Genomic DNA, 27,279 nt, shown 5'->3' with positions numbered 1-27,279 from the left:
TGAGAAAATTTTTGCTTTGATCTTTTGAGCTTTGAAAAATTGCTGATTTTTGACAAGCCCTCACATGACGGAAAATGATTTTATACCCACCACCTAAGGATAGGGGTATATTCATTTTGTCGCTCCGTTTGCAACACATTGAATTATCCATTTCCGACCCTATAAAGTATATATATTCTTGATCGTAGTTCGTAGTTCGTCTGTCTGTTGAAATCACGCTACAGTCATTCAAAATAGAGATATTGAGCTGAAACTTTGCACATCTGTTTTTTTTTTTGTTCATTGGCAGGTTAAGTTCGAAGATGGGCTATATCGGACTATGTCTTCATAAATCCCCCATATAGACTGCTCCGCGGATTTAAGGTCTTTGGCCCATAAAAGTCACATTTATTATCCGATTTCACTGAAATTTGAGACAGTGAATTGTGTTAGGCCACTCAATATTCTTCTTTGGTTTGCCTCAGATGGGTCCAGATTTGGATATAGCTGCCATATAGTCCGATCTCTCGATTTAAGTTCTTGAGCCAGAAGAGGGGCATTTATTATCCGATTTTGCTGCAATTTGACACAGTGACTTATTTTAGGGTTTTCGACAACCCGTTTCCTGCATAGTTCAGATCGATCTATACTTGCATATAGCTGCCAAAAGGGCCAATATTGAATCAAAATTGAGCAGTGACTAGTATTTATGAGACCATTCAATATCTATGCCGAATTTGGTCCAAATCGGACCATATTTTGATATAGTTGCTATGGGTGCATGAATAATGGATTTTCACCAGAATATGACGATAGGTGGTTTACATATGTACCCAAGGTGGTGAGTATACAATGATTGTTTTAAGTAGACTCAGTCATCCACTGTACGCAAATCCAAATTTTATCAGGATACTTGTTTCCTAATCCAAGCCAAAATTTTTCTATGACCGTTATACTCTTGGGTATATTTCTACCTTTCGTCTCTAATGGGTTAATTTAGTCTACCCATATTCGTCCGCCCTTTCAACACATGGCCGAAATCATGCTATCGTTGGAACGAATGAGTCTATCCGCATACAATTTTTCACAGATTCATCTTATCGATTTAGGTCGTTGGCTGTTGCAAATCGATCATTTCGTATGGATTTCGAGTATGGACTTCAAACTGTTCGAAAATTGAGCTTATACAAAAAATCGGTTGCTTGCTTTTCATATTTGTGTACCCTACACCACTACTGTGGTACAGGAAAGAGAGATACAGCTATTAACAAGGATACCTATCGACACAGAATCACTTTGTGATTCGATTTAGCTATGTCCATTTGTCTTTTTGCTTTGTAATTTGAAGAAATCGGTTCAGATTTGAATATAGCTCCCACATATTTTCGTCCGATATGGACTTATATTGCTATAATATTATCATCTGTCAACCGATACTCACGAAGGCTTCTCTTATGACTCTTCTGACCACTCGTGTCTTTCATAGAAATCGGTTCAGCTCCCATGTATATCTGTCGCCCGATTTTCACTTCTAGAGCCTTTGCAAAAGCATTTTAGTGCAATTTTTCTTAAGACAAAATTTCAATGAACATTTTTTTAGAGCATAAAATTTTTTCCAAACACAAAATTTTAATGAAGTTTTTTAACAAAATTGTAATGCAAGTTTTTTAAAGAACTTCTTATTTATTATTTTTTAAAGACGCATATTTGATAAAAAAAAATCAGCGCTAACTTTCAAGGACATTTTTGAAGAGAATATTTCAAGGAAATTTTCAAAGAAACAACATTTTATTCATATTTTTCTTAAAATTTTTTAAAGACAAAATTTCAATGCAGTCTTTGGACACAATTTTTATAAAACTTTATATTTTTTTTTAATATTAATAACATTTTTGTGATAAACCTTTTTGGAAAGATTTAGATATAGCTCCCATATATGTATACATTCATCCAATATAAACCAAATTTGGTACGCAATTTTTTTTTACTCCTCTGAAAGCTTGTTCTAAATTTCAGCAACAGCGGTTCAGTTTTGAATACACGTGTATTTAACCGTTTTTGAGTCTATAGATAGCATACAAACAAACGAATTGCAACACTTTTAGTTTTATATATAAGGAGTTTATTAATATCGTTTATTTGATACATTTTAAAGTGATTGTCCATTCAAGTTCTTATACTACGTGTGTGCACGGCTAAGGTATTGGAATACCCAACTACTTTAATGTAAACTTTGTAGTCCCTTCTCCTTTGCTTTGTCTCTGTTCAAAACTTAACTATGTGACCAGCAAAGTAGACAGCGGTCTTGTCACGTATTATAAAAGCGAATGGATGATCGGCCACAAATGTCTTTGGATCCAAAGGCAATGACATCTGAACACCAACTGCCACTGTTCGGAGCAGGAACACGAAAGAAATGGAAAAAAGGGAAAAACACAAGGATGGGAAGAAGATTAATAACTACTCGCCAGTTTGAGGAAAGATAGAAGCAGCCAGCACAAGCCAATGGGCCACTGGCGACTTACCACTTGCAGCAGCAGCTTCACATCCAATCTCATTGACGTCTATGAAAGCTTTGTGCTGCACCTTTGAGATGCGCATGGAGCCAGCACGATTGTGAAACATGCTGCTGAAGTCAGCCGCATTCGAGAACATGGTATTGATGCCGAGCTACAAAAAAGATTACAAGAACAAAAAAAGTAATAATTAAGGAATATTCTGTCCATATGGAAGATAGGACAGAAGCTATTTACTTTTTGCAGCGAAGGCCTAAGATCCGTATCAAACTCAAATCCAAATTTGGGCAAGTACACACTGACGCTCTTCCATTCCCAGAGACGTTCGAGATCCTTGAAATCGATACCATTTAGTTTCTGTTCCAATTCATAGAGACCATCTCGCTTGTTGGGCAGAATAAACCACATGGTGAGGTCCATGTTTTCGAAGAATAGCTCAATAGCCTTGGCATCCAAATGGGGATAGTCAGCGTAGTAGTACCAGTTGTCAGCAAACATAGTGGGCACTTTGATAGACTCATGATTGTTCAACCAAAATGCACGATCCGTCGTTTCATCATCCATAAATGGACGAGCCCACTTTGCCTTGAAGTAGATGGCATTTATGAGGGCAACATTTACATCGGGTTCAATGGAATCAACGACTCGATCAATTTTTCCATTCGATTTCTTTTCCATCCAGTGATTGATGATGTCCACAGCATAGGTCTCATTTGAAAAGTCCAAGACCTCGGCGTCTGAGTCGAAATAATCCTGAGCTATTTTACGAAATTCGGGGGAAATTTCAAACTTCCTATTGGCATAGATCTTATTAGCGATTTCCAGTATGGTCTTCTTTTTAATGAAGGAATGCAACAATTTGTGATAACCGTGGGCCAAACCACCTTTACTCTCATGTGCAGTAGCATGAAGACTCTTTTGCAACTCCTCCGCAGTGTTTCCTGCGGCGGCATAGTAGAGGAGGCCTAATGCTGTCTGCACTGCTACTGGCGAAATGATTACATTTTCATTCTGATTTTGGCTCACCACCGTTTGGAAAAGTTCGGTAGCAAAAAGATTTCGCTCTTTTACAGTATTGCCCCCAGACAGAGCAAAGGCCACACATAACACCATTAATTCTATGAAAATTTGTTTTTGATTCAATAATTAAATTCAAATTTTAATAACCTTGCAACTCACTTATAAACCGATTCATTTCTTAACAAGTTTAATTTGGAAGTATACTTTCTTCCGTCTGCACTCAAGTATTTTTTGTTTTTCTCGTCAAGTCGCACAGGTAACAACTGAAGACCAGAACAATGGACACGTTCATTTATACCTTGGCTTACTGGTCTATCTGTTAGTGGTGAACTCTTCCAAGAACTTTTTAACAATCCCAGCAGGAATTGTCTTTAAGGTGATGCAACAAGATGCCCTAAAGTCGAGAGAGTGGTGGATAATTCGATTTTATACGACTTTGAAAAAGTAGGCTATATTACACCCACCCTTTGTAACGATCGGATTCAAATTGTGGCTTCTAAAGCCTTAAAAGGCCATATCGAATAAAAGATATCTATGGGAGCTATTTCTAAATCTGGACGGATCTTGTTCAAAATCAATAGCGTTCGTCCTTGGACCAAAAAAGTGTTTTGTGTAAAATTTTATGACAATCGGACAACAAATGCGACCTGTAACCTTTTAAAGCATTAGCCTAAGACAAGCCGAATGCAACTCTGCAAACCCATGTCAATTTGTAACTTTAAAGCCTAAAAACACTATTTAATGTATGGCAACACAGAATCCCGCTAAATTTCAGTCGTCAAATGTCGCTATGACAGAACATTTGTCCCATTAGCGTTTCAAGTTTCTCGATCTTCTGCGCTCCTTCCATAATCTCTGACACCAAGTTTCGAGGGGTCTCTCATCACTTGATCTTTCCATCGGGCTCTTGGCCGTCTCGGTTTGCGTGTACTACCGTGATCGCCTTCAAAAGACTTTTCGCTGGAGCTTCTTCATTCATTCTGACAACATTACCTAGTCAACCGTTGTATTTTGATACTTTTAAATATATGTCGTCATACAGCTCGTGGTTCATACGACGCGTATACTCTTCATTAACGCAAACTAGTCCATTTATGTTACGTAAAATCTTTCTCTCAAACACTCCAAGCACTGCCTCGTATGCTCTCACTAGTACCCATGCCTCGGAAGCATATAACAACACAGGTAGTATCAGCGTCTTGTATAGTGCGATCTTCGTCTGTCAAGAGATGGCCTTGTTTATAAATTGCTTACTCAATCCAAAGTAGCATCTGTTCGCCAGTATTATTCTTCGCTTCGAAGCCGAGGTAGATAAAGGTGCTGGTATCAACAAGGCATTTTGGAAGTTGATGCCATCCATTTCGTTTTATCTCCATTAACTGCTAGTCCCATTTTCACTGATTACCCTTTCCGTTCTTTCAAAGGCTGCAGTTATTATCTTCGGTGACCGACTCATGATATCGATGTCATCGATATAGTCTTGTGAGTGGTGTGCCATATCTATTCACACCTGTATCTGATATAATCTTCTCCTGCAGGATATTCAGGAGATCACATGATAAGCTGTCTCCTAGTCTGAAACCTCGTTTGGTATTGAATGGTTCGGAAAGATTCTTTCCTATTTTACTACAGAACGTGTATCAGCAAATGCCTTTATCCAGAGTCTTATTTCTTTGCTCTGTTATTGGGGATTTTGTTGGCAGAGTTGCATTTTTCAACGCTCCTCAACGGTGTTAAATCAAATTTTGCAGTGATTTGGGCCATATTTGGCAAGGATGTTGGAAGTCAAAATAATATATAACTTTCAGCCAAATAGTAAAAGAAATTCTCCTCTCTGTTATCTCATCCCTACCCTCCCCTCTGTTCTCAAAAAATAAAATCGGAAAACTAATCCGGTATTTAGGCTTTATCAGATTATCGACCTAGTTGGACCATACCATACTTCGCATGGGTGGCGAAACTCATAACAGAAATCAAAAACTCACATCTAAAGATTCGTTTATAAAAAAGACATATCTTACTGCTTACTGGGCGCAATTCTAAACTGAATTTAAGGTGGACTTCCATTATGACCCTCAATTATATCTCTTGGAACTTGACCATCATGAACTAAGGTGGAGGTTATTTAAACAAGATAGGAACAGCAGCAATAGGGCATAACTGATTATATAATACACTACAGCACTACGAAGCCTTTCGGGTTGACGCAGTCCGAGATAAAGAAAGTGGGATCCAGATCGTGAAAAGACGAGGCTATTACTGAAAGGAAGCAAGAAGGAGGTCAGTATAGCCATTGGTATCATAACGGGACACATAGGACTACGAGCTCATTTATGTAAAATCGGTGCGGCAAGTATAAGCATATGTAGAGCATGCGTGGAAGATGCGGGGAAGATGATGAGACGTTGGAGCATTTCCTTTGTCATTTCCCGACTTTCGCGTCTAACAGATACCGGCACTTGGGTGGAGAGACAATACCAGACATGAACCAAATAAGGGGACTGGTATAAAAACCAATTTAGGATTTTGTAAGTAGCACGGAATTCCCAACTTAAATTTTCTTTTTAGAGGTTACTTTATAGTTTTTAGAGCACACAACAAGCCGATTACTGGCTTAGGTGTGTGTCTATAGTGGCATGGGGCGGATTAATATCTGCACCCTCTTTTTGACCTAACCTAATAAAAAGATCTGTTCAGCCAAATCGGATAACCATTGCGTAGTCCAGGGGCTCAAGATGTCAAATTAAAAGAGGTTACTAAACGATTTGCACCATACTTACAACAGATGTTGGAAATAATAACTAAGTACTACATATAAAATTTTTGCCCAAATCGGACAATAATTGCAACTTCTGGGTGTCTACGAAGTCAAGTCCAAGAACCATTTTTTATGGGGGCTATATCTAAATCTGGACCAGTATGGCCCATCTGCAATCTTCAGTGACTTACATTAATAAAATGTATCTGTGCAAAATTTCAAGTGGATATCTTTAGTCTATAAACCAAAAGAAGGATGAACAGACACAGCTTAATGGATTATAGAAGCAATTCTTAGACTATTGGTATACTTAAGAAAATGGAAGGTTCATTTATTTTGCCAATATATTTCAATCTGAAAGTCAACGAAGTATTGATCTGAGACTCCATAAAATTTATGTTTCTATACCATCCAACATAGGATTGGGGTATACTAATTTCGTTATTCTGTTTGTAACACCTCGAAAATGCGTCTGAGTCCCCATAAACTACATATATTTTTAATCGTCATGGCATTTTAAGTCGATCTGGCCATGTCCATTCGTTCGTCTGTCTGTCGAAAGCACGCTAACTTTCGAAGGAGTAAAGCTAGCAGCTTGAAATTTTGCACAAATACTTTTTATTAGTGTAGGTCGGTTGGGATTGTATATGGGCCAAATCTGTCCATGTTTTGATATAGCTGCCATATAAATCGATCTTGGGTCTTGACTTCCTGAGCCTCTGGAGGGCGCAATTCTCGTTCGATTTGACTGAAATTTTGCATGAGGTGTTTTCTTATGACTTTCAATAACTGTGCTAAGTATGGTACAAACGGTACATAACCTGATATAGCCGCCATTGAACCGATCTAGGATCTTGAGTTCTTTAGCCTCTAGAGGGAGCAATTCTCATCCGATTTGGAAGGAATTTTTTTTCTCTCATGACCTTCAACATACGTGTCTAATATGGTGTGAATCGATCTATAGCTTGAGCTCCCATATAAACCGATCTCCCGATTTTGTTTCTTGAGCCCCTATAAGGCGCAATTCTTATCTGGATGGACTGAAATATTACATTATGACTTCTACAATGTTTAGCATTCAATTCATTTATGATCCGAATCGGACTATAACTTGATACAGCTCCAATAGCATAACAGTTCTTATTCAATATTCTTTGTTTGCCTAAAAAGAGATACTGCGCATTGAACTCGACAAATGCGATCCATGCTGGAGGGTATATAAGATTCGGCCCGCCCGAACTTAGCAAGCTCTTACTTGTTTTTTATCATATTGACATTATAAGTCGCTTAAATCATGGCCGCCCGATTCTCTGTTGATTTGGAACTTCTTAAATCTGCCGAATCTTATTAATATTATTTGAGGCATTACACCGTTTATTCGGTTACGGATATACAAACTTCAGCCCGTCCCGATTTAATGTCGTTATAATTTATATATCTTGACATTAATTAAATCATTTCTCTCATAACTTTGTCTCAATATACTTTTCCTCAAGGGTTATTTATCTTTACACACATGCATGCATACAAATATAAGTGTCGTCTTATGCAGCCACAAACACTTGCTATATGGGAATGCATATGGCCAGATGCTTCTTCACCTATACGTTTACCCCGTACCATGTAACTATTCCACAGTGCTCATCAAATGCATATCATTCTCTTTTAACTCGCCCTGCATTCACTCACGAGTTAATATTCTCGTCTCGTTATTGGATAAACACAAGATCTCTCCAGAACTCTTTGGTGATTTCTTTGCTTCTCTTTGCCTTAAAATATTTCACACTGCTCAGGAGCAGTGCCCTTGTGAAAAACATCGCTTGGCAAAGTAAGTCAATTATTATTTACTTCAGGTTTGTAGGAGTACAATAGTTTCATTCAATGTTGCAGTTCTGAGAAAATTTATTCTACAGTTACGACAACATAGTGTAATTTTCGTGGACTGAGCATTTATTCAATATGGTCGCTCATTTTGGTTTTTATCACTTTAAGAGAAAATATAGCTAAGTAAGAACAAAACAAAAGAAAACATTCTTTGGATTAAAGTCCGAACTGACTTACGTAGAACTAAACGGATCCTTTGTAGGATGCATGGTTTGGTAAGGAACCCAAATTGAATCTCCAATGAATTGGAACGAAATGGGCAAGCCAAAGGGTTTTGTTAATACAGGAATAGAGAGTGGAGGGAAGAAACGTGATTAATATATTAACTATGTCGATGAAGATTCTACCTTAAGTTATTAAATTAACTTCTTTGGCGGCCATATACAGGGTGGCTGATGAATATTGCTACAATGATGAATATTGCTACATTTTTTTTTCGGTGTATGGAATACATTTTTCTTTTATTCATGTTAAATTAAATTATTAAATTAATTATTAAATTATTATTAATTAAATTAATTAATTAATTAATTAAATTAATTATTAAATTATTATTATTAAATAGAAAAAAAGTTATTACATTTTTTTTTGGTAGCGGCTTTCATCAGCCACCCTGTATGTATGGGTGTCAAGAAGTTCAATCGTTGTATAGAGGGCTATCAGTTTATGGATCAAATCGGACAATTTTTGGCATGCAGCAACTAGAACACAAAGTACAAGTTTTGAACCAAATTCTTCTAAATGCTCAAATGTTGAATCTGTTTTGATGGAATCTGTTTCAGGTTATAGAGCGATTCTGGCTCTCGATATAAATATTAAAAGATATAAAAATTTAGTGAAAATTATCAGCAAAATTGGAAGGGAATTATAAATTAATATTTTTTCTTTATACGGAAAGATTGTCAAATATATTTTTTTATAACCTCCACCATCGGATGAGGGAGTATTAATTTCATCATTCTGTTTGTAACTACACGAAACATTCGTCTGAGACCCTATAAAGTATATATATTCTTGATCGTCGTAACATTTTATGTTCATCTAGCCATGTCCGTCCGTCCGTCTGTCTGTCGAAAGCACGCTAACTTTCGAAGGAGTAAAGCTAGGCACTTGAAATTTTGCACAAATACTTCTTATTAGTGTAGGTCGGTTGGGATTGCAAATGGACCATATCGGTCTACGTTTTGATATAGCTGCCATATAAACCGATCTTGGGTCTTGACTTCTTGTGTCTCTAGAGGGCGCAATTCTGGTCCGATTTGACTGAAATTTTGTACGTGGGGTTTTTATATCATTTCCAACAACTGCGCTAGGTATGGTTTAAATTCGTCCATGTTTTAATATAGCTGCCATATAAACCGATCTTGGGTCTTGACTTCTTGAGCCTGTAGAGTGCGCAATTCTAATCAGAATGGAAATTTTGCATGACTTGTTTTGTTATAATATCCAACAACTGTGCCAAGTATGGTCCAAATCGGTCCATAACCTGATATAGCTGCCATATGAACCGATCTGGGATCTTGACTTCTTGAGCCTCTAGAAGTCGCAATTATTATCCGATTTGCCTGACCATCAACATACGTATTTATTGTGGTCTGAATCGGTCTATAGCCTGATACAGCTCCCATAAAAATCGATCTCTCTATTTTACTTCTTGATCCCCCAAAGGGCTCAATTCATATTCGAATTGGCTGACATTTTACACAGGTCTACAACATATAATTTATTTGTGGTCCAAACTGCACCATATCTTGATATCGCTCCAATAGCAGGGCAAATCTTTTCTTATATCCTTTTTGCCTAAGAAGACATGCCGGGAAAAGAACTAGACAAATGCGATCCATGGTGGAGGGTATATAAGATTCGGCCCGGCCGAACTTAGCACGCTTTTACTTGTTTTTGTTTAATTGAAGGAGTGATTTCGAAATGAGTAAAAAAATCACATAAAATTTCTATTTATGGAAGCTCCTATTTATAAGACATATCTCTTTTTTATATTAAAGGTACATACAATGTTGTCCTTTTACAAACTCAATTTTATAACTTGGGCATGGGAAATTCGTGCGTAAATTTTGTTGTTTAAGATCAGAAATATGGTTTTGTAGACATTTTGTCTGCTGCTATTTGATTCCATTAAAAACATTTTTTACGAAGTTGTATTCAGAAAATCTTTTAATTTAAAAGATAAGATGTAATACACAAATTTACATTTAGAACCTATAACCAACTTTTTTAAAACAGCAGAAATTTTTGCTGTTTAGCAAAAATTACTGCTGTCCCATTTTCGCCGAATTTAAATAATTGTCTAAGTGAGTCTGTAAAGGACTGCCACTCTTACTTAACCTAACCTAAAAATCAAACAAAAAATAATTTAAATTATTAGTATTAATGGGAAAAATGTGAAAAGCTCTTTTCTGAAGTCGTAAACTTGCTTATGGGTTGAATGTTCGAAGGAAGGTTGTTCCAGAGACGTATTGTAGCAATGTAGATTTGTATCTCCGTGTTTGGGCAGTTTTTTCTGGTTGGTATAATTTTGAATCGTGTAAATTTTAAAATGACCGAAGAGATATCTAGGTTATTTTGTTTAGACAGCTAAATTATACTTCAAACATTAAGAAAGTTTTAAAAGGATAGATTAGAAACTTAAAGTGCAAATTGTGCAATATTTTCATGACGTTTTTTATTTAAGATATATCTGGTAATATCATTGAAAGCAACAGCAAGTCTGCGATTATCTTCAATATCCGACTTTAAGAAAACATCCCATCCATATAGGAAAGTGAGAATTAGATATGATTTTCCCAGAAGCAAACGTATTTAAAATGAAATACAGAGGTGGACTACACATAGTTTATTCAGCATTTCATACACTTTGCCAAGAGTTTTACCAATGTTAAAAATCCATATTAAATTGCAGTTAAAATCTAAACTGAATTCACAAGCAGCTTCAACACGTGGTATTGAAGTGTTATTAAGATGTGCAATTAAACTACTCTGGACAGTTGAGTTAGGTCAGGTTGAAAAGAGGGTACGGGTATTAATCCGCCCAGTAATCGGCTTGTTGTGCGCTAGGAATTCTGTGCTACTTATAAAATTCTTTCCATACCACGCCCCTAAGTTGGCTCATGTCTGGTATTGTGCCCCCACCTAAATACCGGTGTCTGTTAACCGATAAAGCCTGGTAATGACGAAGGAAATGCTCCAACGTCTCATCATCTTCCCAACATGACCTACACATTCTATCAATTGCCGGACCGATTTTCATAAGTGAGCTTGCAATCCGATGTGTCCCGTTATGATACCGAAAGCTATACAGACATCCTTCTTATTTCCTTTCAGTAATAACCTCGTCTTCTTCCGATCCGGATCACCCCATGGGATTTTTTCGTCCTACCGACCTTTTCGCAAGCTTATATGCGCATTCGTCGCCACCGCCCTTAACTCGAACTGCGTCGACCCGAAAGGCTTAAAGTTAACCAAGTTTATGGACGGCATTCCTCTGCTCCCTACATGTTATGGCCCGGCACTCAAACGATGCGGATCGTGCATTCCTCAGAGAAGGTGCTAATCTCTTTCTTACACTCTAAAACTGTTTGTAATCTCACCGTCCTGGTTGTTATTGCCATTATGACCAGTTAACTATCGGTAAAGATGTTCATACTCGTCTTCCTTGCTACCCACACCACCTAACACATTCTGTGATTGCACGGATCTCTTCCTGTAGGATCGTATTATGGCCAGGTAGTCGAAAACAGATCTCAGTCCCTGGGTTCTCAATGTAGACCCCCAGGCCCACTCTGTCCTCTAGCTTTGATCCGTCTCTATAGCATGATCTCCCATATGACAATACTAGGGTTCAGTCAATCTAAGACTATGCCGCTGGCAGCAGTGCCTCACTCTTGACCTCAAGTATCGTCTCAGGTATCCGATCGGAAACCTCTTCCATTCCTTCCAGGTTTCCTATCGTCTCCTCGATTATACCGCGATGGTATGAGCTGCCCCTAATATATCTATTCTACCGTCGCCTTAAGTCTCATAGCCGCAGTGGCTGCCTCACACTTAATCTGTATGTCAATGGGTCGGTTATCTAGTATAGTCTCCAGTGCCCTAGTGGGCTTTATCCTCATCGCTTCGGCAATGCCAAGACAACATGTTCTCTGGACCTGTTTTATAGTCCTTACGTTGCACTTTTCGGCATGGCAGTCCACCAAATTACTGAGGCTCAAGTAAGTATTGGTCTAATCACGCACCCATAAATCCAGAGAACTTTCTTCGGATGCAGGCCCCATTTCAAACCTACGGCCGTTCTGCATTGTGCCCAACACCTGTGAGCCTTCTCGGTACTCTTATGAATGTGACATTTTCAATTAAGTTTCCTGCCCAAGATCACTCCTAAGTATTTGACCTAGCCAAATATTGAAAACTTTCTATTGAGGAAACGTGGTGCGTCAAAGTGTCGCATTGACTGAAATCTTCTTCTTCACGAGAAAGACGAAGGTTCCCTTTCGGAACTTCTACATAGCTGGTTCGCAGACGGGTTCAAATCCCTCCTTAGTCAGCATCCGTAATAGGTCATTTATAGTGGTCACCCATAGGAGTGGCGATAAAATGCCCCCTGTAGCGTGCCTTGTGCCACTTCTCTCCTATATTCATGTCATGAGACACACAATTAATCCATTTATTCCTTATCATATGGTTTATCCAGGTCCCACAGGTCCCGGTCCACTCAGTACTGGTCTAAGGATTGCATCAGTATGACGGTCCAAAATTGTTAAAAGCACCCTCGATGTCAATACATGCCGCCAATGTGTACGCAGCCTCCACCGATCTTCCCTTGACAAAGGCATGCTGTTTGTATTTGAGCAGTTCGCTGGATGTCCCACTTTTTATCATGGTATCATGTCGCATAACTTGCTTTGCCGGGCTTGGGTATAAACTCCACCCTTGCCTCCTGCCAGGCTTTAGGAGCATATGCATGTTCTAGGCACGCTATAAAAATAGAGGCCAGATAGGTGGCCATATAGTTCGCCTCCTTCTGAAGTAACTCGTAGTCCTATGTGTCCCGTTATGATACCAAAAGCTATACTGACCTCCTTCTTACTTCAAAAACTGACCCCCACTGTTTCAGATCTCCTAACGAAATGTCCACACGGAGTTGTAGAAGAGAGTAGAAGAGCTTGCGAGACTTGGAACTTCCTTACACATTGCTGGTGAACTGGAATCTGTGGGTATGCCTCTGGCGACATGCAACTGCTGTCGCTAGCTATAAAAGACGTCTCAATCATTGTATCCGTCATGACAGGGCACTGCCTGATCAGAAAACATTCTGACGGACTGAAGGTTGCCAGTAACGACGTCTGCAGAAGCTGTAGCATCGAGGAAGAAGTAGAGCTGGCAAACTGTCGATAGTCGCAACATTCGATAGTTTTAATAATAAATATCGATAGTATCGATATTATCGTTAATTTCCCATCACCTATATTTCAAACGAAAATAAGAAGTAAAAATCAGGAAGAAGCAATATCAATGCACAGACCAAATAAAACCCAGGTCTATAAAGTCAGTTGGAAGTCATGAGAGAAATCATTGTACAAAATGTTAGCCTAATCGGATGAAAATTGCGCCATCTATGTATCTTAAAGAATACATTCAGTGTAGAATTGCTTATTTTTGCAAAAAATTTAACTTTTGCGATAGTATCCATCGGAATCGATCAATCATACTCAGTCAAAAAAATAAATATCGATAGTATCATCGATATTATGCCAGCTCTAGGATAAAGAGACTATAGAACATCTGCTGTGTGCGTGTACCTTACCTCTTTGAGAACTTGTCTGATGTAGCAGATGTGAACATTATCAAGTTGTTGGTCTTTTTAGGGCGATCTGGATGGTTAACGGTAGGAACTAGAAGGTATCTTCCTTCTCCTGTTCCTGTGGTATTACAGTAATGAAAAAAGCCTTCTAAAGCTGCCATTAGACGATAAGGCATGTCATATGTAATTAAAAAAAGAACTCTGAAATTTGTGCACCTCGTACGAAAAATTTAATATGACAAATAGATTTTGGAATAAATATGCACCTTTTTCGATTAAATTATGCTTTTATTTCATCGAACATAAAAAGTACAATACATATGAAAATACATGTCGAGTAGAGCGCGATCTATTCGTATTCGACGTAAAAAGGATAAGTCTTATGAATACAGAAAGGGATAGCTCATATGACATGTCTTTTCGTCTATAGCCAGCCTAAATTCGGCCGGCCCGAATTATTTATACTCTCCACCATGAATGGCATTTGTCAAGTTTTTTGCCTGGTATCTGTTTAAAGGCAAACAGAGGATAATTGATAAGAACTGCTTAGCTATTGGAGCTATATCAGGTTATGAACCTTTTGGGTCAAACTAGGTTTGGATGTCGGACACCATAGTATCTGACATTGTACAAAATTTCAACCGAATCGTATAAGAATTGCGCCTATAGGGGCTCACGAAGTAAAATCGGGAGATTGGTTTATATAGGAGCTATATTATGTTATTGACCGATCCAGATCATACAAAAAGGCACTATGTAAAACTTCAGCCTAATCAGATAGGAATTAGGCGATCAGTTCATATGGGAGCTATGTCAGGTTTTGGACTCATTCGGAGCATACTTGACGTATGTTTCAGATCATAGAAAAAGTCACTGTGAAAGATTTCAGGATCTATAGGGTTTTGTAAGTAGCACTGAATTCCTAACTTAAAATTTTCTTTTTAGAGGTTACTTATAGTTTTTAGAGCGCACAACAAGCCGATTACTGGCTTAGGTGTATGTCCACAGTTCGTTCAGCGTGTTTCGTAGATTCGGGTCACTACCTTCTTTCAGTGAGAAAAGTGCGGTCTGACACTGCACAGAAGCTGGAAATTGAAAAACTGTAAACACAGCAGGTGGCAACGGCATACTTCAATCGACTGACCTAACTGTTAGATGAAGCATTCCTTGTCCCCATGGAAAATGCCGCAAAATCCGTACTTGGATATCAGATGCCTCCTCAAAGTAACCCATGGTACGACCTAGTACGAAATACTACTGACGCCAAGAATGCGGCAAATACTGATTCCAACCCTCGAATCAGTTGCAACGCGTCAGATAAAGAAAGATGTAAATGTGAGCGAATCGAGATGCAGAGGAGTCAAAATGAAGTCCAGAAATTTTACCAAAGAATCATCAAAAAGATGGCTTTGGTGCAGGCACATCCTTCTGCAGAGACAAAAAACGAAATCTGTGCAATTGATAAAGATAGCGTGTTGAGGATATGGAAATAACATTTTATCCAGCTGCTAGTGTCAAACGTTAGAGCGGAAGAATATATATTGAATGTCAGAATGAGGTCCAAGTGGAACACCAAGGCAACAGGAGCCGAAGGGTTGCCCGCTGAACAATTTAAGACTGGAGGCGACACGCTGATAAGGCATATCCATAAGCTTGTCTGCGCGACCGGGCTAGAAGAACGTATGCCCTATGATTGAAACCTGAGTATACTATGTCCCGTACATACATAAGTATGGAGACAAGACGGAATATGCCAACTACAAAGGAATAAGTCTCCTCCCCATCGCAAACAATATGCCCTCGAGCGTACTGTATGTGAGTTTAAAACCTAAATTCAATGAGATAATTGGGGCCTATCAATGCGGATTTAGACCTGGTAAATCCTCCTTAGACCAGAAATTCACACTGCAATTCTCTTCGTTGACTACAAAGCCGCTATCGACAGTCCTATATATGCAAAGGTATTTCAAGCTATGTCTGAGTTTGGTATCCGTGCAAAATTAATAAGACTTTGCAGGATGATACTGCTGATATGCTTTCCTCAGTAGGAATAGGAAAAATCTCTCAGAACCAAACGAGATTTCAGACAAGGAGAGAGCTTATCGTGTGGAGTCTTTTGTATCCTGCTGGGGAGGACTTTTGAAATAAAGCGAATAATAATATTGGCAAACAGATGATACTGTGGATTAAGCACTTTAGAAACAAGGCCAGCTCTCGACAGACGAAGATTAAACTAAACAAGACACTGTTAATACCTGCGTTGTTATATGGTTCCGAGGCATGGGTAATTGTCAAAGAAGATGATGGAGTGTTTGAGAGAAAGATTCTTCGTCAAATGTATGCACCAGTTTGATGGAGAATATCGGCGTCGTTTGAACCACGTAATGTATGAGATGTATGACGACATTAGCAGAGGTGATCGCTGCGGAACACGCAAACCGGGACAACCAAAACTCCGATGGAAAGATCATGTGGTGAAAGACATCTCGAAACTTGGTGTCAGAGATTGGAGAAGGGGCGCAGTTGATCGAGGCTCTTGAAATCTATTCTTAGTTAGACTAATGGGATAAATATTCTGTCCAAGCCAGTTAAAGTAAAGTAAAGTGTTAATCCGTTGCCCCGTTGTCTAGCGTTCGAAGCCATCAATACAACTTCCAACAGATGCACAAAATCATGTGTAGTATGGAAGAAGTGTAATTTGCCACAGAAAGAATGTGTGCCATTACACAAAAACATATGCATTGGGAAAAAGTACAGCTAATAGACAGGGTTGTCGAGCGTGGTAAATGTGGTAATTGTATCATAGATGCGTTAACGCTATTAACACGATTCAAATTCAACATACCAACGCACGGCCCTTGAAGCCATCACACCTAATATGGGTAAAGTGTTCATTTTGAACAGAAATCCAGTAGGAAATCCCACATTTGTACCAAATCTTAGCACATTTTTACTTGTTATATTGAATTGTGTTTTTTTTTTTCTAATTTCTGACCATCCAATTTGTCATATTGTTGTTTCTCTCAGTGTAATTTCAAATGAAAGTGAACTTATTATTCCTAAATGAAAAAAAGTTTTGTTGTCAAGGCCACATACATAAATATCCATGTACCCATACATATTACGTATGTCACTGAACTGAAAATGATTCCTCACGCCCCCTCTTCAATCAGCAGAAATACTTGTAGTTTAAGAAATGCCGCATAAACAATCATTCAAACATATACATTGTGTGTCAATTAGGAGGGAATTCACTTCATTTTATTAGAGGAAACGCACAAAGTCAACCAGCCAGCAGTCAGCTGTTGTCTCCGCGTGTCATGCACTGCGCTACGCGGAGCAGGGAACGGCGACGTTGCAGGGAATTCAAATAAATATGAGCGGCCCATATGCTCAGTACTACTTAGAAGTAAATGAATGCGAAATGGGGGTTTCTATGGCATCGTCACTGAAACAAACTTTCAGTCGATTTCAGCTGGAAATCATCGAGGGTGTGTGGCTCTTGTGTGTTTGCGGATTGTAGTGCGGCGTAGAGCATCCGTCCGGGCACGAAAAAATTATCATAAATCAGGAAAAATGCCAAATTTTTCAAAACTTGCACAACTGAGAGGTAAACAAAAACCCAATACAAGTGAAAAATTTTCCGTTTTTTTGCACTTTTTTGCAATTGTACACGTTGCATAACTCAATGATTTCTGCGAGTTAATTTGTCTAACAATTTTTCCGATTACATTGCTACGCCAGGTTTTGAGATTAATCTCTTGAAGGGGTCAGTGCGCCGCTACTCCTCCTCGCCCGCAAATGCTCAGTTTCGTGAAATAATATCGGATCAAATCAAATCTATCAAGGAAGCGGGGACTTTTAAATCGGAACGTGTAATCACCTCTTCGCAAAGCACCCAGATTACAGTGGAAGGCAGCAATAAACAAATTTTGAATTTCTGCGCTAATAACTACTTGGGCTTGGCTGTAAGTACTCATAAATGTCGAGGGATCATTTAGTTTTCATAAAAAATCTATTACTACTCTCAGATCTTATCTCGTTTGTTTTAGTGCGTTTTATAATCTGTTGCATTTTCTTCTCTTTTCTTTGCATCATTAGAACAACCCCGAAGTGGTCAACTATTCGAAAGATGTGTTGGCAAATTATGGCGCCGGTTTGAGTTCGGTGCGTTTCATTTGCGGAACACAAGATATCCACAAGAAGTTGGAGAATAAAATCGCTCAATTCCATGGCCGCGAAGACACCATACTCTATGCTTCATGTTTCGATGCTAATGCTGGTCTCTTCGAAGCTATTATGACCCCTGAAGATGCCGTGTTCTCTGATGAACTCAACCATGCATCCATAATTGATGGCATTCGCTTGTGTAAAGCGCATAAGAACCGCTACAAGCATCGCGATTTAAATGGTGAGTATGGCATTTTGTCTGATGTAGCCTAAAGTACAAAACAGCATAACAGCAACATTATGTAATGTCAAATATAAACAGTACTTAGTTTTGGCGGACTCAAAATGTGTGGAGGTAATCTGAATTTGTGCTATAATCTAAATTTGTAAAAGTATACTTCTGAGGAGTTAGGGTCCGAATCAGCTATGTAGAAAGGCCAAAATGGATTTGGAGCTGACATACGACTGGGCTAGACCTAGGGGTCTCAAAGAGAAGAATAAAATCTGCCTGATCACGAGGTGAACAAAGGTGGGCCAATATGGCGCACCACAGTTCCTCACCAGAACGATTTCGATATCTGACAAGGTCAAATACTTAGGTGTGATCTTGGACGGAAAACTGAAGTAGAATTGTCAAATTGACCAATAATTACTAGCGCTTCAGTAGTTTGGTGTACTGCGATGTAGACAGCGTGCAACGTACGCGTAGTACAACAGGTTCATAAGCGGGGCGGTTAGGACAACGCCCACTACAAACTATTCTATTTATCTGACTCACATATATACAGTTTAAATGTGAGGCAGCCACTGCGGCTATGAGACTTAAGGCGATCGGAGAATGGATAGAGGATAAGAACAGGTCACATTACCTGGTAGGAAGCCTGGAAGAAATGGAAGAGGGTTCCGATCGAATACTTGAGACGACATTTTAGGTCAAGCGCAAGACACTGCACATTATTATATAGACGGAACCCTTGAATTGTCATCTGTAAGATCATGATATACGGATGGATCAAAGCTAGAGGACAAAGTGGGCCTGGGGTCTACATTCATAACCCCGGGACTGAGATCTCTTTTCGACTTCCTGACCATTATACGGTCCTTCAGGCAGGGATCCGGTCGATTACGGTATTAGTGAGGTGTAGTTGTGTTAACGGACTCTGTCTGTCATCCAAAGCACGCTAATTAACGAGTTAAGCTGCACGAGAACGTAGGAGTTAAGCTGGAGCCTCAAAAATTTTGCCGAAATACTTTTTATTAGTGCAAGTCCGATTGCAAACCCGGATGTAGATCGCATATAAGCCGATCCCCGACTTGGCTTCTTGCGCATTTTGGGTGGCGCAATATTGATCCGATTTCGCCTACAGTTTTCATGTAGAATTCTGATATGACACTTAAAATCTATACCCAGTTTGATTTGATTCGGTACTTAACCCGCTAAGTTCCCATATAACCGGTTTGCCATTTTCGTCTTGATTTCTGTTAAAAAACTCAATGCGATTTATACGGGCCGGCCAAACTAAACGCAATTTTATTTGTGCTTCTTCATTTTGCTGTAATGTACAATAAAACATGTTTCTGTGTCACCCGATTGGGTATAGATAAACGACGCACACAAATTCTTTGCTAAGGGTGGGTATTCTATTCTGCTTTCGGAATAGCCGCTGAAACATTTAATTGTTTCGCGAGCTATATTTGATAGCAATCATATGCTTTTGTTTCCATACCAAAACACGTTTCTTTATCTGCACTTACTGTTTTCTCTATTTTATATACTTTTTCTCAAATAAATAAAGAAAAACGAACCACTGAAACAAATAAAACAAACAGAAATGATGTCGGCAATAGTTTCAAGTGTTGCCACTATAATAGTTTTTGGCGATTTTCCTCAATATAAGCAGAGTACTACTTTTCCGCCTATTTTTACCCAACGTTTCGCTGACGTTTGTTTTATACGAAGTTTGACAGCATTCCGCCAGAAAAGTTGAACAGAATACTCGGCTGGAGTTTGACAGCATTCCACTTGAAAAGCTGAACAGATTACTCGGCTTAAGGCGAAGGTTAATATCCGCCCCCGTTATCAGCCTAACCATACCCTAATTTCAGAATCCATTCACACAGAATTTGTGTGCGCGTGTGTATACGTGCGCGTAAATGAGCAGAGAATTTGCAATAAAAAAGATAACAAAAAGAATGCAAACAAAAATCTGACATCTTAATACCGTCAAACCTGGCCGGCTGTTAACAGCCGTTCGCGTGCGACCACCTTATTAAATCCGCCTTGGGTGTACACGTGCTTTATTATGTGGTACCGAGTCTTGTTTGTACGTCCATGGTCTACTATTGGCTCCAAAACGGATTCCAAATGATTTTCCGATTGACAGAAAGTTCGACTAAAACGATTGGAGAGCACCTGCGTAAAGTTACCAACGATAACTCGCAAGATGGCAGTAATACAGGATGACACAAACACAAAAAACTCAGCATGTACGTAAATTATCAATCATTTTTAGCTATTGCCGCCAAAATATTAAGCAGTGAATAAACTGATTCCATTCCGGACAACGTTAAAAGTGCGCATACCAAAAAAAGGGAAGATCAGTACTATTATTTTGATATACCACACTTACACCAGAACCGTTTTTCGTAGAACAAACCTTCCAGATTTCTGTTTCGAAACTCGGGGAAGGACACTAAATCCATATAAAATATTATGCAGTGAAAAAACTAATTAAATTCTGAAGGACGTAAATGGACTTCGTTCAAAAAAGGGCGAATTCAAAACCTTTAATATGGTATGCCTCACTTAACCAAAAACTCTTTTTCGAAGAACAAACCATCCAGATTTCTGTTTCGAAACTGGGGGCAGGACACAAAATCCACTATGGAAGCCATAAATGGAGTTCGTTCAAAAAAGTGCATATACCAAATTAAAGCAAAGATCAATACCTTTAACTTGGTGTACAACACTTAGCCCAGAACTGTTTTTCGTTAAACAATCCTTCCAGATTTTCATTTTGAAACTGGATGGCAGGACACAAAATCCAGTCTAGAAGTCATAAATGGATTTCGTTCAAAAAAATGCGTATATCGAATTAAAGGGACGATCAGCACCTTTAATATGGTGTACCACACATATCCCAAAACTGTTTTTAGTAAAATAATCCTTCAAGATTTCTTCTTAGAAACTGGAGGGCAGGACACTAAATCCAGTCTGGAAGCCATAAATGGACTTCGTTCAAAAAGTACATACACCAAATTAATGGGGAGATCAATACCTTAAATATAGTATACTGCACTTACTCCAGAACTGTTTTTCGTAGAACAAAACATTCAGATTTCTATTCTGAAACTGAAGGGCATTACACAAAATTCTGCTTGAATGCCATAAATGGACTTCGTTCAAAAAAGCGCGGACACCGAATTCAAGAGGCGGTCAACACCTCTATCTTGGTGTACCACACATATCCCAAAACTGTTTTTCGCAAAACAATCCATCCAGATTTCTGCTTAGAAACTGAAGGGCAGGACACAAAATTCAGCCTGGAAGCCGTAAATGGACTTCATTCCAAAATGCGCGGATACCAAATTAAACCTTCGGTTAACACCTTTATCTTGGTGTACCACACATATCCCAGAACTGTTTTTCATAGAACAATCCTTCTAGATTTCTATTTTAAAACTGGAGTGCAGGAGACAAAATCCACTCTGGAAGTCGTAAATGGACTTCGTTCAAAAAAGTGTGTATACCAAATTAAAGGGGAGATCAGTAGCTTCAATATGGTGTACTGCACATATCCCAAAACTGTTTCGTAGAACAATCTTTCCGGATTTTTATTTAGAAATTGGAGGGCAGCACAGATACGGTTGATGGTAACATTGATGATAATTACACAGCTTGACATAATATTTTAACAAATTTCTGCTTTAAGCCCAGTACTCAGCTCTAGTCAAATTTTCGCTCGAAAACTCATGGTGACAAAAAAGATTCACTTGTTTGACCAATGTGCCACACTTGTTTGTTTGTTTTTGCAAAAAACGTGAAAACATTTATTCAATGAAGTCGAAATAAATCTCCAATGCGTACAATGTGTACCCGCCGTTTTTCATTCCAAACTGAAATATCGTTTCATTATAAATTTACGGATGATCACAAGTTAAGGGTGGTACTATTTTCGCTTTAAGCGTTTTTTTTTTATTTTATGATTAGCATTTTTAGATAATAAATTTTGAAGCAAAAGAACTTGCTGATTTCGTTCAGAAGGACATTTCTTCATTACTTATGAAAAATATTTTATAAAAGTTTTATGTTAACATTGAGATTTTTTGAAAAAGTAACCTAAAAAACGTGTATTTTTCCGGTGAAAAACAAACATAGTTCCAGCCTTTATTTAACATGTTATGTTGTATATTTCATGCCATAAAAATTAAAAAATAATTCATTGAATTTAAATTTAAACAATATTGGCTTAGTATATATAGCAATTATATTGCACGGAAAAAATTTATTTGTTAGTTTTGGCAAAATGTCGATCAGCTTGATGGCTATATGGCGATTTGACCATATGGTTTTAATGTTGTTGTACAAATGTGACAACGTTTAAAATAAATTTAAAAATTAGTAATGTGTGTTCGTGTACAGAAAATGTGCGCACATGAGTAGAGAATATATGAGAAAATATATGGGAAAAAAATTAACCAAGAAAAGAGAATGCGAACAAAAATCTGCCATCTAAATATTGTCAAATCTGGCCGGCTGTTAACATCTGTTTCTCTTAAAGAAAAAGGATTTAGCAATTCATATTAAATAACCAACATAAAATATAATGTATCAAAGCAATAAAAATATATTTGCTATATATACTAAGCTTAAGGTTGGTTCTACGAAGCATAGTTCTAGGATATGTGTGGTATATTAAATTAAAGGTATTGATCCCCCCTTTAATGCGCACTTTTTGAACGAAATTCACTTATGGCCTCCAGAGTGGATCTAGTGTCCTGCCCCCCAGTATCGAAACAGAAATCTGAAAGGTTTGTTCTACGAAAAGCAGTTATGTGGTAAGTGTGATATACAAAATTAAAGGTATTGATATCTGCTTTAATTTGGTGAATGCACTTTATCATCAAATGTTTGTGTGGCAGATTGGTCAAACGAATGTATCGTTTTGGTCAACATGTGTTTGCGAACGAAAGTTTGACTATACCTGCGTAATGGGCTTAAAGTGGAAATTTGTTTAAAATATCATGTCACCCTGTTGATGTTACCATCAACTATATCTGTGCTGCCCTCCAGTTTCTAAATAAAAATCCGAAAGATTGTTCTACGAAAAACAATTCTGGGAAATGTGTGGTATGCCAAATTAAAGGTATTGATGTCTGCTTTACTTTGGTACTTGCACCTTTTTGAACGAAGTCCATTTATGACTTCCAGAGTGGATTTAGTATCCTGCCTCCCAGTTTCGAAACAGAAATCTGGGAGGTTTGTTCTACGGAAAACATTTTTGGGGTTAGTTTGGTATACCAAATTAAAGGTACTGATCTACCCATTAATTTGGTATGCTCACTTTTTTGAGCGATGCCCATTTACGTTCTCCAGAATGGAATTTGTTTATTCACAGGTTAATATTCTGACGACAGTAGCTAAAAACGCTTGATAATTTCCGTACATGCTGAATTTTCAGCGTAAGCAGCAGAGAGAAAAAGCACGGGGCACCATAACTTCCGATGAAGATTTACTTCGGGTGGCCGTTCGTAGCCCAAATTCTTATAATTCATGCCGTGGGTTAAGAAATCACGATCATTGTGGGAGTTTACGTATTGCTCAATTGAGAATTTTTTCTCGTCTGAGAACACGATGTTCGGCAACTAATTCTGACTTTTTCTTGCTTTGATCATGTGTAAGATTGTGTGTCTTTTGGAATTTATAAAGCTTTTATTTGAGCTTGTTTTTATCTAAACGTCATATCCATTAACGGGATATTTGCAGATCTTTAGCCATTTGATTGACACTACGCCATTGAATCCATTGAATTCGAGCTTTCACTCGCCGAACCATTTCAGGTGTTGTTGCATATTTTTTTAAACACCACCGTTTGGCAACGCTACCAGTACCATTACAGCGATTAATGATGCGATACACAAACGTTTTGCGGTGTTTGAATATTTGTATTTCCATATCCTCTTAATAGGGGATTTTGGGATAGTTGCCCTCTTCGTATTCAACTTTCGAATACATTTTATTTTGTATTTCTGAGGTCTTTGGGACGGTCGCACAAATATTTGTACTTCACTCCCGGACACCTCTTATTAGAGTTCCACATTGTCCCAATAGATGTACTTTTCCGTTTGGGAAGTTTTTTGGTGGTGGAGCGGCTCCATACGCTTGTTCCCACAATTGGACTCTTCTTATACGGGATGACTGAAAATTAGCAGGTAGAATTATTTAATGAGCCTCAATATTCATGCTAAGAAAGGGCAAAATCGGCCTATGTAGTTGTTGTTGTAGCCATTTTTTCATGTGGTGGTGGCCATACTCGTCAAGCTCCAATATCAGCAGTTTTGGAAGAGCCGGTGCCGCCCGGCCTCTCACTGAGACTCTCCGCTCGATACCGCTGATTATCTGCAACTGTCATTACAACTACTCCGTATGGAGCATTCCACTAGCATCCTGTGGACGCAGTTAAGCTTCTCGTGACAGCCATAAAACCACACATATCAGTCCTCAATGTTCCAGCCTGTGTGGGGCTCACAGCTATCCCTACCTGGAAAATCGGCTTATGACTAGATATGGCTTCTTGAGCATCTAGAGGGCGCCTTTATTATCTGATTCGGCTGAAATTTTGCAGTGACTTCCAATAACCGTGCTACGCACCCCCTTATAAGCAGATAACCTTACTTGACTTCCTGAAACCCTAGAGGACGTTATCGTAATCTTATTTGGCTTTAATACTACACATAGTGATTTGTTATGACTTCCAATATTCGTGACCAAAATATCCCCCGCCTAACCGTCTACGAAAAAACAATGTTCTAAGAACTTGACGAAGGCGATTAATTAATTTTTTTTTTAAACCCACTACTGAGTCAATGTAGCCATGCCCATCCGATTGAACGCTTAAGCTAGCCGCTCGAAATTTGGCATAGATACTTCTTATTGATGTAGGCTGGGGATTTCAAAGGGGTCATATCGGTTTAGATTTGGATAAAGCTTCTGTTTAAAGCGGTCCTTCGACTGGATTTCTTGAGTCCCTAGAAGAGGCAATTGTTATCCGATTGAGATTAAATTTTCCAGGAAGTGTGTCTAACACACTTGTCGACGTCTAACACTACCAAATAGAGTCCAAAGCGATCTATAACCTGATATATATAGCTCGCATATAATCTCCCGATTTGATGTTTTCAGCTTCTGGAAGCCACTTTTGTTTGGCCTTTTTTGGGTGAAATTTTGCTTAAAGTATTCTGTTACGTATTCCAATATCCATGGTTAGTATTTATTGTCCATTGTTGTTTTAGCTCCCTATAAAACCGATCCTCCGATTACCCTTTATGGGAATCTTAAATTTTTGGATGGATTAACAGAAATTTGGTTCGTAAAATAGAATTATGCCCTATATGTAAGTTAATGTTGTGTAAACTTTTAGCAGTATCCATGGTGGTGGGTCCCCAAATTGGATCCCGCCAAAGTAAATACCTTTCTAATTTTTTTATTATTTTTTTTTTTCATTCCGCAGATTTGGAAAATCAACTGAAATCTTCAACTGCTCGAATGAAGCTCATTGTTACCGATGGTGTTTTCTCCATGGACGGTAACATTGCACCTCTTAAACAAATTGTTGCCTTGGCCAAAAAATACAATGCCCTTACATTCATTGATGAATGTCATGCCACAGGATTTTTAGGAAAAACTGGACGCGGTACTGAGGAATACTGTGACGTGATGGGCAGTGTTGATATTATTAATTCAACATTGGGCAAGGCCTTGGGCGGAGCCGCTGGTGGTTACACAACAGGACCAAAGGAGCTGATAACCTTTTTGAGACAAAAATCTCGTCCCTATCTATTTTCAAATACTTTGCCACCAGCCGTTGTTGCCACTGGCACCAAGGTACTGGATATGCTCCTAACATCCAGTGAACTAACGGAAAAAGTTCAAACTAACACCAAACATTTCCGAGAAGCCATGACCAAAGCTGGTTTCACAATTTCCGGTGAGAACCATCCCATTTGCCCTGTGATGTTGGGCGATGCCCGTTTGGCTTCAACTTTCGCTGATGAAATGTTGAGTAAGTCTATTCGAAAAACCTTGTCTAAAAAAGATCCATTAAATAGAGATTTTGTAATTTCAGAAAGAGGAATTTATGTAATTGGCTTCAGTTATCCTGTGGTTCCTAAAGGCAAGGCTCGCATTCGTGTACAGATTTCAGCAGCTCACAGTAAGGCAGATATAGATCATGCCATTTCTGCCTTCATTGAAGTCGGAAAATCCCTTAAAGTTGTTCAGTAAATTGTGAAATCAGTTTCCAATTTTTATTGCAGATGTTCATCAATTAAGTTTAAGTTCTATTGCATTTATGTTATGTAAAACGAAAGAAAGCGAATAAAATGTTTTTGATTCTTTTAAATGTGACGTTTTGCTCATAGTTTCACACAAAAATCTTAATCACCCCCAGACCGCAAATTACAGTTTTTTGTTTTCTAAAGGTGAGGAGGTGATTTGATGTCCTAGTAATCCAATAAATGGTTCGGAGAAGTCATCGGGTGAGAAATACATGCTTATGTTCAGCCAAATAGGAAACATGTATCCTAGTCAGTAGAGCAAACCCCTAAAACGGGGTGGCATCCTCACTGAAGATTCGTCAGCCATACATTCATTGATAATTCTTTTTAAAGCAGTGCTATATTTTATACTTTACTAGTTGACCCGGGCCCGCTCCGCTGCGCCTTCTTTTACTTTATATGGAATTTGTTCCAGTTTTCTTGGAATATTTATTTTCGATAATTAAAAAGCTTTTAGTGAAATACCATGCTACGAAAATAGTATATCGCTTGACTAACAGTTTAACAATATATTGTAAGTGCCTTTATCCATTCTTAAAATACTTTATTTCAGCCCGATATTCTCGTGATATCTGATTTAG

At 38.4% G+C, this 27,279-nt stretch overlaps 2 protein-coding genes across 2 annotated transcripts; one reads left to right on the top strand and one right to left on the bottom strand.

The window, feature by feature from the left end:
* Positions 1 to 2,174: 2,174 nt before the first annotated feature.
* Positions 2,175 to 3,763, bottom strand: LOC106085255 (serine protease inhibitor 42Dd). Its single transcript, XM_013249409.2, has 4 exons — positions 3,675 to 3,763; positions 2,733 to 3,613; positions 2,505 to 2,649; positions 2,175 to 2,369 (listed from the first exon to the last, which is right to left on the bottom strand). The coding sequence occupies exons 1-4, from the start codon at positions 3,688 to 3,690 to the stop codon at positions 2,245 to 2,247; spliced, it is 1,167 nt and encodes a 388-aa protein (XP_013104863.1). The 5' UTR covers positions 3,691 to 3,763; the 3' UTR covers positions 2,175 to 2,244.
* A 13,662-nt stretch (positions 3,764 to 17,425) lies between these two features.
* LOC106085254 (2-amino-3-ketobutyrate coenzyme A ligase, mitochondrial) lies at positions 17,426 to 26,763 on the top strand. The gene is made up of 5 exons (XM_059370166.1): positions 17,426 to 17,582; positions 17,717 to 17,940; positions 18,074 to 18,383; positions 25,873 to 26,424; positions 26,488 to 26,763. Exons 1-5 carry the CDS (start codon positions 17,549 to 17,551, stop codon positions 26,643 to 26,645), a joined length of 1,278 nt encoding a protein of 425 aa, XP_059226149.1. The 5' UTR covers positions 17,426 to 17,548; the 3' UTR covers positions 26,646 to 26,763.
* Positions 26,764 to 27,279: the final 516 nt, after the last annotated feature.

This window comes from Stomoxys calcitrans, chromosome 5 (assembly GCF_963082655.1).
Source record: "Stomoxys calcitrans chromosome 5, idStoCalc2.1, whole genome shotgun sequence".
NCBI classification, from domain to species: Eukaryota; Metazoa; Arthropoda; class Insecta; order Diptera; family Muscidae; genus Stomoxys; species Stomoxys calcitrans.
This window is presented reverse-complemented; position numbering and strand designations above follow the sequence as displayed.